Source organism: Castanea sativa, chromosome 1 (assembly GCF_040712315.1).
Source record: "Castanea sativa cultivar Marrone di Chiusa Pesio chromosome 1, ASM4071231v1".
Classification (NCBI taxonomy): domain Eukaryota; kingdom Viridiplantae; phylum Streptophyta; class Magnoliopsida; order Fagales; family Fagaceae; genus Castanea; species Castanea sativa.
This window is the reverse complement of record NC_134013.1, coordinates 82,412,759-82,426,155: the sequence shown is the minus strand read 5'-3', so window position 1 is coordinate 82,426,155 and position 13,397 is coordinate 82,412,759. Positions and strand designations below refer to the sequence as shown.

At 32.6% G+C, this 13,397-nt stretch overlaps 2 protein-coding genes across 3 annotated transcripts; one reads left to right on the top strand and one right to left on the bottom strand.

The window, feature by feature from the left end:
• The first annotated feature begins 2,843 nt into the window (after positions 1–2,843).
• On the top strand, positions 2,844–8,241 carry LOC142622203 (uncharacterized). The gene is made up of 5 exons (XM_075795644.1): positions 2,844–3,075; positions 3,253–3,304; positions 5,466–5,651; positions 5,841–5,880; positions 7,943–8,241. Exons 2-5 carry the CDS (start codon positions 3,302–3,304, stop codon positions 8,023–8,025), a joined length of 312 nt encoding a protein of 103 aa, XP_075651759.1. The 5' UTR covers positions 2,844–3,075; positions 3,253–3,301; the 3' UTR covers positions 8,026–8,241.
• Positions 8,242–11,035: 2,794 nt separating this feature from the next.
• Positions 11,036–13,002, bottom strand: LOC142627194 (cysteine-rich receptor-like protein kinase 42). Of its 2 annotated transcripts, XM_075801011.1 has the most exons (5): positions 12,706–13,002; positions 12,151–12,265; positions 11,848–11,986; positions 11,547–11,758; positions 11,036–11,443 (listed from the first exon to the last, which is right to left on the bottom strand). In XM_075801011.1, exons 1-5 carry the CDS (start codon positions 12,706–12,708, stop codon positions 11,418–11,420), a joined length of 495 nt encoding a protein of 164 aa, XP_075657126.1. In that variant the 5' UTR covers positions 12,709–13,002; the 3' UTR covers positions 11,036–11,417. The 2 variants fall into 2 exon arrangements, with proteins under 2 accessions (XP_075657126.1, XP_075657118.1); XM_075801003.1 differs by having other exon boundaries at positions 11,036–11,758.
• Between the last annotated feature and the right edge of the window lie 395 nt (positions 13,003–13,397).

The following is a 13,397-nucleotide window of genomic DNA, read 5'->3' as shown; positions in this document are numbered from 1 at the left end:
TCCTTAAATTGAGGCATTGCCATATATCCTCATTGAAACACCGCACGCAAATTTAAACACCCCACATTTTAATTCAAATTCAAATAAAAACAGTTTAACAACTTAGAACTATATATCTCTCTAATTGTTTTCTTTTAATACTGTGCTATTCAATTTTGAAAAGAATTCCGCTTGCTCACAGGACATTGGTGATCTCCCACAAAGAAGATAAGGGTTCCACGGTTGGTTCACAATGATTTTTGGTAGGTACATTTTTTTGTTACTTTCTCTTTTCTTTTTTTTTAATTTTAATTTTTTGCCTTTTTTAATTTGTATATTAGTTTTTGGCGAATCCATGATTTTGCTGAAAGACCATTCCTGGCCAAGAGTTTCAAACATCTTGCTCATTTTGCACTAACAAGTAACAACAAGAATGAAAAAAATAAAAATAAAAATAAAAAGTTTGAAATGACATCGTTAAATGACAGCTTTAAGGCTTTTATTTATTTTTTTGTATCTTAATTAATTTAAAATTTGAGATTAATGAAAAATTATGCCACTAGACAAAAAAAAAGGGTAAACTACGTATTTGGTCCCTATCTTATACATTAAGGACCAAATTGAAATATTATGTAAAGGTTAAGGACTAAATGTGTAGTTTACCCAAAATAAAACCTCAAGTGCATGCGCAAAGCGCATGTTATGAGGCTAATTATTATTATTATTAGAAAAATGATATGTCCACAACATTTTTACAACAAATCCTAAGTGGCAGGTTGTTACTGGTTGTTATTGTTGGGGCAAAAAAGTAATTTTAGTGTTAGGTTCAACTTTAAACTAATAATAACTAACCACATATGATTTGTTGTGAAGATATTGTAGACGTAGCATCTCTCTTATTATTATTTATGTCAAGGCATTATTTTTTCCTAAAACAAATGTCAAGGCATTAATTGATTTTGTTGTAGGGAAGCTTAAATCCATTATAATAAAAAGGTTTACAAATTAAGCTAACTCGAACCCATTTTAAAATTTTCTTCATTGAAAAATGGAAGTCAATTTTAACAAATACAAATATTTTTTTTTAGTATTCAAACTTCCGCCCTTTTTATTATTATTATTATAAATAAAAGAGCAATGATCCAAGGGACAATTGATAATGACTCGTTAGACTGGTTCTTAATATTTTAGGAGTAGGTAAGTCAAATTTTTTAATGGCCAAATTGTCAAAAACTTAAAAAATTACACATGTTATAATTATTCCCGCAAATCTTTTCCCCCTCCTCAAGCGTGCTCTGCCATTGGTTACAAAAAATAAAAAATATTAAAAAAAAGACGAAGAAGAAGAAAAGTGAGGCTAAAACAATTTTCTTTTAATTCTTTCTCAACAAGTAATGTTTGCAGTTGTCACATCATTAAACTTCGTTAATATTTTTTTTTTGAGAAATAAGATATCCAATATTATTAAAAGCAAGTTAGTCCTGTCGACTTGAAGTACATAATAAATAGGTGGTGGAACATTCTTCATTTACACAATATAATTTGAAAAATTAAAAAATAATTTAATTAAATTAAAAAGGGGAGAAGATTTTAAATAAACTTACAGTGGTGTATATCTAAAAGAGTCTAACTCTTGAATACACAGCACAGGCTTTAAACCTCTTTAACTCACTCATTTTTCAATGTGAAATTAACCTACTATTTTTTCTTTTGAGAATATTAAATATTTTTAACAAAAATATTTAGTATTAGTAAGTAAGTAAAAATTGGTATGGAAAAAAAAATAGAGCATATAACATAAGGGTGGTCAATGTAATTTACCATTATTATATTTTAGAGCAACCGCATTAGTCATTGCAAACTTCCCGGCTATTTTGCATAAAAAAAACTACATTTTTTATTGTACACACTCATTTTTACAAAATACTTACATCAATCTATCTATTCTACACATATATACAATAAAATATTTATTCTTTTACAATTTGTTATTATTTCCTCACTCACTACCCCCTCTTTCTCATAGATCCAACACTACCAAAAAATACTAAATTATTAAATGTATAAATTATAGTAACCGTGCATATATGCACGGTTACTGTAACATTTGTGCATTTATGCACAATTTTACACCCACTGATATGAATATTTTTTTGCTCAAAATGTGTAAAATTAACTGCTTTTTTGTATTTTGCAAGATTTTGCATGAGCTGATGCGGTTGTTCTAACCATCTTATCAACCTCAATTCCTTACAATTTATTGTATTTAAAAAAGGACAAAGTGTAACTAGACTACAACCTTACTTAATAAAATAAACATTATTACATATTTTGAAAATCTAACAGTTGAATTGTATGTTTTATACGCTTGTAATACATATGTCAAATTTTGTGGTAATTGAATATTATTTACTATATGATCTATAAGTTTATATATTATATATAATTTTAAATTACAAAAACTTGTAATTTAAGTAATTTATCGATGACATAACTATTAATATTTAATTTTCTAAAAATTTTGCAAGCATGAAGAATATAAGAAGAAGATGTAATTCAATGGTAGATTTGTTAAAATTCATCTTTAGTAAAAATATATTGAGTAAGGTTGTAGTATTAAGTTACAACTAATTTTGAAGCTAAACTTTATTAAAAAAAATCAAATATATGAAATAGGGCAAACTTTTTACTTGTTGTTGAGAAAATGACAAATGAAAATTTGGTTTTAATTTCTTATGCACCTTTCATTAGGTTTTTATTTTATTTTATAAAATAAACATAAAATTAAATTAAAAAGAATTAATTGAAAAAAGAAAAAGAAAAAAAGTCACTTGCTTTACATGACTCTTGAAAATTCTAAGTGTATAGGTTTTCTTTCTTATTTCAATATACGGTGAGCTTTAACTAAACTTGTGGGTACTGTGGGTAGTGTGTGAAAGTCTTTTCCTTTTCATCCAAACACTACTTTTCTTCTAGGAATCAGAGAGCTTAATCAGACAGATTTACATCTCTCTCTCTCTCTCTCTCTGGAAATCGGAAGAGCACGTAGATTTACAAACCTGAATTGCCCAGAAAAAGAATTTCACCAATTATCAGGTTTGGAATTTTTCTTCTTAACCTAAACTTAAAATTCTCATTTTCTACTTTGATTCACAATCTACGCTTTACTAAGCATGAAATTAAAGAACAAAAAAAAAAAAAAAACCCAAACCCAAAATTCGATCTTTCTGTATGAACGTGTATAGTTGTACTCACTCTATGGGTATTGAACAGGCTAGGTCTCTAACGTTGTACTTCGATCATCTTTGGTGCACGGTCAAATATGGTATGTGCATTCTTAATTTGCGTTTTATTTGGATTAAATGTTTGATCTTTAGTACATATGGTACATTTTAGGCTTACTTACTCAAACAACAACAAAAAAGGGAAAATTTTGTAAATGTGGGTTCATAGGTTGAGATAAAAATTGTTCTTTGTAACTTATATATAAGCTTGTATAGGGTCAAAAGGATGGCATGAGCATAAACTGTTAGCCTGTTAGCGGTGAATGCCCTCGATTTCCTGACAACTGGTTATGACAGGCAGGGTCAGTTGCCCCTAGGTTTTACTTGCTAGAGGTGAGATAAACATTGATCTTTGTAATATATATATAAGCTTTTATAGGGTCAAAAGGATGGCATGAGCATAAACTTTTTAGCCCATAAGTGGTGAATGCCCTTGGATTGCCCGACAACTGGTTATGACAGTTGGGGTCAGTTGCCTGTAGGTTTTACTTGCTAGAGGTGAGTCCAAATGGGTCTTTTTTAGAAAGGTTCCCTATGTTATTAAAAAATAAATAAAAATTTATGAATGATGAGGGTTAGTTATTGCTATATATGTTGTTGGAAATTGGAGTGTTAGAAGAAAGCAAAAATGCTTGTTGCGGTTGTGATATTGGTTACTTACTGAGACTTGTTACACTAGGGGTGTAGATGAATGAATTTTGATACGAAATTGTGGTGTGAGTTTTGTGTACAAATTCTATGTACTTAAATAAGTTTGTGCTTAGATGAAACAATTCCTGAGTGGAGTTGTTATTATGTTTTTACAAATAAAGGGGATGTAACCAGTCAATGATGTATGAGTAGTTAATGGTTTAGAAGCTTTACTTGTTCTTACAACTTCTACATCTATGAATGATGATATGGAAGGTAGCATAGCATTCACCTTAATAATTTGGAGGAAAAAATGGTTAGAAGAGCAAGCATGAGACTAACTACCCTAAGACACGCAAAATTGATGGAGATTTTCATACTGAAGGTCCAACAAGGAAGTAATTGCTATACAAAAATGATTGTTATGAAGATTGCAGTTATTCTAGAGGATTAACTGCTAGTTTTTAGGCATCTAATAAGTGGAAAATAGAACACTTACTATTACAGGGGTGGAATGATGGGCAAACAAAATTTGGTGTATGCCATCAAGTTTGAATATTAAGAAGCTACATAGTGGACCGTGACTTATATTGAAGGGTGGACATATGTTGATGGATCATGGAGCAAAAATGTTAGGTTTCCTCTTCTACATTATTATGCTGCATGCATTCTTGTTGTTAGGCCCTCATTACTAAGCTATCTTGTATTCCAGTTCAAGCTCATTTATTCTTGCAAGACAAAATTAATGGTTTCTTTTAAGAGGAATATTGATGGGAAGTACAAAGGGTTCAAGATCCACAAGGTGCATGTATAACTTACCAATGAAAAGAACAAATGGCCATCTTGAAATTAATTTTGGCTTTATACTAGAAGTAGGAGACCTGTTTTCTACCTAACTAGAGGAAGTCAAGATATTATACAGCTTTTACTTGAGTAGTTACAAAATGCAGCATATTGATTGGCTTTATTGGACTGCAAACATAATGATCTAGTATAATCAGGGTTCCAGGCAACTAAAACGATATATTTTCGTATGTTTCAATCTCTACACCATTGATATATGAGTAGGATACTACATTATGTGCCCATTATATCACAAATTGAAATTAAGTTCTTCCTACTTGTTATAATTTTTTTCCTTACATTGTTATTCAAGAAAGGGATTATGGCTAATCTTTATACTTTTTATGTAAACCATTGATGTCAATATTACCATCTCAAAAATAAGTTAAGATGTTTTGTCATAAACTTTTTGTTTCATTGAATTTCATTGTTCAAGAAAAGGATTGTCACATTTATATTGTATTCAAAGCGTTACTGTCCATATTAATCAAGAAGATGTTTTTAAATGTGAAAGCATTGAAGGCATTTAGGTCATGTTTTACGGGCAATGTAAAATACAAATCTAAGGAAGTATATAATGCTTTAATTGCAGTTTTTGCTATATCTATTTCTTCTAGCAACTTTAGCTATGTTTAGTGTTCTTCGTTTTCCTGCTGAAAAGAATAAAAAGTTATACTCCTATGTGTCCTCGCAACTTAGTCACTGATTTATACTGTAACTGTTGTACAGGCTATGTATATCCGTGTTAAGCGTAGTAAGACAACTTACTTCATACGGTGTGATCCTACTGAAACAGTTCTAGACATAAAAGAGAAATTGCAAGTCCTCATCGATCAACCAGTTAATAATCAGCGTTTGATCCTAGTTGGTACTGGGGAAGTTTTAGAGGATTCAAAGACATTGGCAGATCATAAGGTACAATCCTGTGTGTGTGTATATATGTATATGTGTGTGTGTATATATATATATATTTTAATTTACTTTTTATCCTTATTTGTATTTAAGAAATTAGTACTCAGAAGCACCTGCAATGCCCTAAAATCTTTTATCATATGAGCTTTAAATATGTTATAATTTTTTCAATACATTCATCGTCTTTTTCAGGTTGAAAATGATTCAGTTGTGGCACTGACCTTGAGAAAAGGTGGTCTTCTTAATTCTTTCCTCTCTGATTTCTATGCATCACCTATGTACTACTGGGTACCCTTGTGCATTTTTGATGTTGCTGATAGGAGTCTGAACAGCTAAGTTGCATTTGTTTGAATTTATATAATTTTCACCTTGTACTATACTAAGCTACTCTTTAGCATTAAATAGTTGAAACGTTAGATGTTAATATTTTCCAATGAGCTCTAGCTCATATAGCACTTTCTACCATGACCTCACTACCCTATTGTAATGAGGGGAGGAAATGCAATCTTAGCTAGAGCCCATGGTATAACATTTGCCATTTGAAAAGGTAAGAAGTCAACTGATACACTATAGCTTTATTTTGGTACCCTAACATGGCCCGTTCTTGCACATGTCCACCATGAATCTGTTCATATACGATGCTTCCACCAGTCCAATTTTTCTAATGTAGTTTTGACCTGTTAACAGTTTTAATCTTAGAAAAACTGACTTTTTCAAGCTGGAGGATTAGCAGTTGGAAAGTGTTGTGATTCAGTTAGTTAGGTGGCTCTCATAGCTCATGAACAAGTTTATGTCTCTTCAAGGTCACATGAGGTTTTAATTATTCGTAGGTTCTGTAACATTGGGACAAATTTTGGGGGCTCTGGTCGGTAGTGTTTCTTTATATAATATGGGTCTTATGGTTATCTTAGCCAATGTGGACCATCTTAGATTTGCTGGTTGTGAATTTTTTTTTTTTTTTTGGGTAACTAATGAAAATTTATTGATCAAAAGGAAAATACCAATGTACCCCGGATGTGTGCTTGAGTAGCAGTACATCAATCTATCAAATTACAATGCTCAAACATATCTAATAAATTAGAGCAGCAAATAGAATAAAAGCAACGCTCCAATCCAGGCTGTTAGAACAGTGAAGTGCTTTAATAGGACATCAGTCTATGTCAGTTGTTTGGACCCTTAAATTCTGAAAAAGGCTGTTACTAACATCTGCTTGTCTATTTTTCCAGAAGGGTAATCAAAGGATTAAGTTATTTAAAAAAGAAAAAGAAAAAATAGTAAGAAAACCCAAGAAACTTGAGTGAATAACAATGTGAGATGATCTGTTTGAGAGATAGTGTCATGATAAATGTGCATACTAAAACTACAAGTTTTATCTTTTGCTTGTTCTCACCATTGGGAGTGCCATTGGACGTATATATCTTGGGCTAAGGCAACATTGTGGCCCTGAAAGGATCTAAAGATGTTACTCATCTTCAATTTGGTTTTCATTGCATGCTTTAAAAGGCAAAGGCCCAATTGCCTTAGGACAAACAGCTTGTTAACCTAGCAAACTTTGATTTTCAGATTTAGAATTAAACTTGATTTATATAATATTTATATTTGTGAACCTGAAGTATCAATTGACGGGCTATTAGACTTGTTTTCAAGATTCTATTTTTGGGATAACTTAAGTAGAGACCAAACCATCCAAACTGATCATCTGGTCTTGATATGTTTGCTCATCATATTGCTTCTTATGTCTTTTTTTGATAAGATGTTGCTTGTTATGTCTTATGTTTACCGAGTGGCCAGATTGGACGTAGAAATGTGCAGTCAAATTTTCTTTAAACTTCATGAAATCTAATCATATAAGAAGAAAGTAGTTTTTAAATTTTAAGACTTGCATTCTAAGAATATTCGTGGGTGTCAGATAATAATGGAAGGTGTTATGCTACTGAAGATCTTTATGATGAGCTTGTCTGATGTAGTAGTTTAGTGGATATTTCTTTGTAGTCCAGGTCCATTTTTGTTAAGATTCCCTCTCCATACAAATGAATGAGTTTATTTAGAGGAAAGAAAATATTTCTCTATATACAAAATTAATGGGTGCATTTCAAGAAAATGTTGTATAGTCAAGTGGCAGCAATGAATATCAACTGGGAATCATACTTGCCACTCTGGAATTAGAATCCATGCCTGTAGTTTATAGAAAGTTAGTTCATAATTGTTGGAGATCACCTCTGTTCCATCTGTGATCTAACTCCTGTACTTGTTTAAAACTATCTTTATCATGGGCTTTCTTGTGTTGCTTCCAGATGATAATGAGTTCGAGGAGGTAGACATTGTGCAGCCAAATGATTTTTACCAATCACGGGATGCAGACACTGGCAATTGGTAAAAAGATCCGGAGGGCTCTAACTTTGCCAAGAATTTACTCTGTACTGTACTTTCTAATCAATCAATGGCATCTTGAAATGTCAATTGGTTCGAGTCCAATAAGTATTCTTGTACTTCTCGATTAAAAAATGTTGTACACCATCTCAAGAAATGCATGCCGAGTTCAGAAAAGATGATTCTGTTGAAGTTTGCTTAATATTACTGAAGGATTAATTAACTAAGGTTCCGTAATCATAATGGTAGGTTTTATGAAATGGTTACCCTGTACTTCACAAAAAAATATTACCTTATGGTATAGACTTCACTGCATAGTGCATAAAATTAGGAACTGCCTTGTTTACAAACTTAATTTCCTTTCTGATTTTCAAAGTTATTAAATAATAATAACATTATGATTATTGATATTAATGAGATTGTGTTTATAGGACATGAAAATGGGTTATTTGAAGAAGAGAACTATTTTTGGGTTTTAATTTACGTGTGTAAAAGTAGAGGTAATTTTTTTTTTTTTGACCGAAAAGTAGAGGTAATTTTGAAATAGTACACTAGTATTAATCGGTATTGAAATATTTTATTTCTTTGACCAAACCAAAACAGTCTTGGTATAGCATTGACTTCATTGGATTAAAATTTTAAATTTCTATGATGATGTCGGATGGTCTAGTGTAATGGCTTAATGGGAAATAACGCTTATTCCCAAAACTTGAAGTTATGGTTGGACAGAAAAAATAAAATAGCAATTGCATTGATGATTAAACCAAATTTACAAGTCAATAAAATCCTAGAATATGTAACCATCGTGAAATCTTTTTAACAATAATGCAATTGCATTAATGCCTTTAATATATGATCCTTTATTGTAATATAATTATGCTTTTCAAATATCATTTTCAAACCAAATCATCTAAGATAAAAAAATCTTGATGTAACAATAGTTTGCTTGTGGGTTTCAGTTAGTTTAGCTGGTAAAGTCTTTGATGGTTATATAAGAGATCTGGGGTTTAAAACTGATTGGTGTCTTGATTTGATGATAAAGAGCTATCATCAGAAGCGAACGTCATAGATTGAAACTCTCTAAAAAAAAAAAACAATAGTTTGCTTAATTTTTTGTTGACCTTGCTTCTCCACATACCTTAAAGCAAACAGTCATACTTCACAAACTAAATAATGTCAAGATGAAATCAACTTTTGTGCAAAACATCGTCTGCACTAATTCAAGAAGGAAACACAACAAAAAGAAATTCTGGAAAGCCATGAGTTTGGAGTTGGCAACAGCAACACCTGGTGACATGGGGTTCCTATGAAAGAACATAAAGTAAGGTTGTCTTTGAAGCAAAATGTTCATCTAGGCTCAATCAAACTTCTTCTGTCATGCTGTGTCAAACAAATTGGCCCTTTCTCCCATGCTCAATAATTAACAAATGGTGGAGGCGTTGGTTGAGGAATTTCATCTTTATTGATTAGCATTTTCACAACTACCGACATTGATGGTCTTAGCTCTGCAGCTACTTGTACACAAAGCAGCCCTAATTGAAGTAATCGGGAAGATCCTCATTCCGAAAATAACCCTCCGAGACTGGATCAGCAGCTTCGCATAGCCTACCCTTCCCATAAAGATTCCAAACCTTCTAAAGAACCCCAAAAAAAAAAAGAAAATTTTTGTTAAAGATTTCAGTCTTGATTCATGAGATTAAAAAAAAAAAAAAAAAAAAAAAAATCTCTAAAACATGAATTGGTGATACTTCAGATAAATGATTTACCTCTCTGAAAGTCCAATTCCCTTTTCCACATACAATTTGAAGGGCAATAATTTCAAAACTATAAACATCTGCCTTCTCAGATGGTATACAAGAAACACCATACTCGGAGCCACATAACATCTAAAGATGCACATTTAGAAATGGAAATGTAATTAGAGACGATAGGTTCAATATTGCATAGTAGTGAGGAAAATTGTTAATCTATGATAGAAAAGAAGAAAGATCAACAGAATTGCGACTTTTTCCCCTACGGTGAATGGTATTAATTTACCATTGCATTACAAAAATTAAAAGTAGATGACAAGACATTGGCTCCTAGTAAAAGTGATGCTAAGTTACACATTCTTACATAGTGCCAAAACAGAAAAAGGTGCAAAATGGAAAGATAATAGGTCTAGGCACTTACCCTGTGCACATAGTTATACTGTTCGCGTCTACCTCATCTCTTGGAAATAATCTAATAGCATCCACAGTCGGAATTCCAATTCTAATTCTATTTTACCATCCCAAAAAGCCACTTTATCATTATACCATACTATTTTACAATACCTCCAGCATCCCATCTTTTATTTTCCTATCCTACTCATTAAAATAGTATATCTTTACAATAAAATATATTTTTCATTTTTTATTTTTTTCTAATTTTCTCCTCCACCTTCCCTCAACCTCTATCATCGCGCCTCTACTGCCCAGTCACCACCACCGCGCCTCCACCATGCCCACCGCTGCCCATTGCCCACTACCCACCAAAATCCCACCGGAACAAAAACCCATATTGAAAAAAAAAAAAAAAAAAAACCCACGCCGTGACCCACGCCTACCAAAACGCAAAACCCAGACCTCGCCGACCAAGCACGACACAGCAACCCACGGTCAAACACAACAACCCATCCTCTCCGATGCAAACCTTTGTCAAACCCATCGGAGCCATCTCCATCAAACCCAGCCCGTCGATCCAAATATCCACCCACCCAGATCGGCGAAGCAGAAAAAGAAAAAAAAAACATGCCGATTTCCACCATGCCGGACAACAAGCTCTACACTGTGACCCTCAATCACCCATCCCCACCACATCAAACCCATGAGCTCCACCACATCAAACTCACATTAAAACCATCTGCCACCAAATCAAACCCTTGATTCAAGGGAAAATAGAGAGGAAAAAAAATGAAAAGGAAGAGAGAGGGGAGGGGATTAAGTGAATGAACTGAAAAAGAAGAAAAAGAAAAAAAGCTAGAGAGTGGAGATGAGAGTCTAACTGAAGAAAGAGAGAGGAATTGATAAAGTGAAGATTTAATAAAATATTAGTTTTTTTTTTTTTTTTTTTACAATTGTGCTACAGTGCAATTCTAAAGGTAGAATTGCACTGTAGCAGTATTGCAAATTTTTTTGCAATACTTGCTTTTTACAAGCCCAACTGTGGAGGTTTTTGGGGCCTTTATTGTTAAACCCACCTTGCATTTGACATATGCATGCCCAGCTGTGGATGCTCTTAAGAAGTCCAAAATCTGCAATCTTTGGCTCAAAATCACCATCAAGTAGAATATTGCTTAATTTCAAATCTTCGTGGATAATTCTCAAATTCGATTCCTCATGAAGATAGGCCAAGCCCTCAGCTGTACCCAATATGATCTTATACCTTACATCCCACCTCATCAGCTGAGGATTAATTTTAACTGACTCAAAAGGCGCACAAGTAACTGAACTGAATAAGAAAAGTTAATATTCTTATATGAACAGGAGTTCAAGATTATCTCAATACCAGAAAAGCTATCAAGAAGGCTTTGGTTTGGCACATATTCATAAACAAGAAGGCTTTCAGGGCCTGTAATGCTGCATCCCAACAGCTTTACTAGATTTTTATGATTGGTGCCACTGATCAAATTGACTTTATTAAAGAAATCATCTGCAGTTTGTTCACTTTTGAAGAAGAGCCTCTTAACAGCAACAACTTTCCCATCTGGAAAAAGGTCCCTGATTAACACAAAGAAATGTGCTTAGTTGATTTCATATACAAATTTTTTATTCCCTCAAATAATGTAGAAATTGAATCTTGAAGTTACTTTGTAAACTGAACCATAGTGCCCTTCTCCCAGCTTTTGGAATTGTGGAAGTAATTTGTGGCCGATTCTAGACTTTCATATGGAAACTTTCGTTTGGACTTGTGTGAGTTGGACAACAGAACTCCTAATTGCTTTTTCTCTGAAACAAATGCCAGAAGAATAGGCTATTTATTAACTCAATAAGTCAGACATAATCTTTTTTCCTTTTGAATGAGTGAATTTGGCTGATTAGCTGAACAGCCACTTAAGATTAAAAGTGAATCACAAGTAATCCTTCAGAATCTAAATGTAAAGCATAGTTACCTTTCCTCTTCTTCAATACATTCTTCCTAACAATACAAACAACAGTTGTGATAATCAACACAAGACCCGAAGCTAAAGTTGTTGAGGCCAAAGTAAGGACTAGCAGAGAGATTTCCTAACAAAGATTAACATATTGATCATTAAACAATATTCATGAGAAATTTAATTATTTTACCAAAAAGAAAAAATGAAATGAAATTAAAGCACTTTGTAATACCCACAAGCATATATATACACACACACGCACACACAAAGAATTCTAATTTGTTTGACTAGATAATTATACAAATTGATTGTGGGGTCAGTAGTGGAATTATATATGTTTGAAGGGGTTTTCTACCATATTAATAATGAAGTGCTTCAGGTTAATAAAAAATTAAAAACAACAACAACAGCAAAGTGATTATGCAGTTAACAATTTGATATATGTTCATAGAGAATTCTAGATAAAGAGCTTCTCAAAATTTTTAGAGGAAGATTGAAGGCCAAATTCTCCTTAAAGGAAATAGGAAGACTAATTACTTTAATGAGCTAAAAAAAAAAAAAAAAACTCACCATGATTATCTCCTCCCACTGGATCCCTCGAATTATAATAAAACTTTTGAGTGGAATACTTCATATAAAAACCAGCATTCAAGACCCTTTCCTTCTTCCTTTGGAGTACATGAATTAATGTTAGAGACCCCCTTGGCCAAACACTTGTCACAAGCAAACCCACTTACTGATTCTCACAACCAGTTCTTCTTCTTATATTATTATTATTTTTTAACTGGGGTTGAGTGGGGTTGGACTTGGACATGGATATTCATTAAAAAAATGTATAGAAAATAAAAATGGTAGGGAATGTAAACATTAATTCATTGTGTTTGGCTGAAAGAGTTGGTATTTATAAGAAATTTAAGTGGGCAAACTGAAGCCGAAGAGTAATATGTGAAATCTAAATAGTGGGGGAAAAAGCATTGTTAGATGTAGAAAGTGTGTGGTCAAGTCCTCAAAGAACACTTTAGAAACATGGAAGTGAATTAATCTTTCTCAAAAGCATTGTTTTTCAAAGCTTGAAATTAAAAGTTTGACTTTTCGTGAAGTTATATATATTGTCCATTTCAATAATGTTTTGAACGTGAAAAAGAAAACCCTGAAGTTGATATTTTCCATTTCAGGAATATTGATTTTGAGCTTGAGGAAAAGAGAACGCGGTAAGCCCTAACGTACGCCACAGGTAAACTTTAACCCTTGACCACCAACCA

What these genes read in the sequence shown, in the direction of transcription:
- LOC142627194 (XM_075801003.1), bottom strand. An exon ending in TGTATTGAAGAAGAGGAAAG is followed by an intron (nt 11,987 to 12,150) that starts GTAACTATGCTT and finishes CATTTGTTTCAG; the next exon opens with AGAAAAAGCAATTAGGAGTT. An exon ending in ACTATGGTTCAGTTTACAAA is followed by an intron (nt 11,759 to 11,847) that starts GTAACTTCAAGA and finishes TGTGTTAATCAG; the next exon opens with GGACCTTTTTCCAGATGGGA.
- LOC142622203 (XM_075795644.1), top strand. An exon ending in AGACATTGGCAGATCATAAG is followed by an intron (nt 5,652 to 5,840) that starts GTACAATCCTGT and finishes CGTCTTTTTCAG; the next exon opens with GTTGAAAATGATTCAGTTGT. An exon ending in GGCACTGACCTTGAGAAAAG is followed by an intron (nt 5,881 to 7,942) that starts GTGGTCTTCTTA and finishes TGTTGCTTCCAG; the next exon opens with ATGATAATGAGTTCGAGGAG.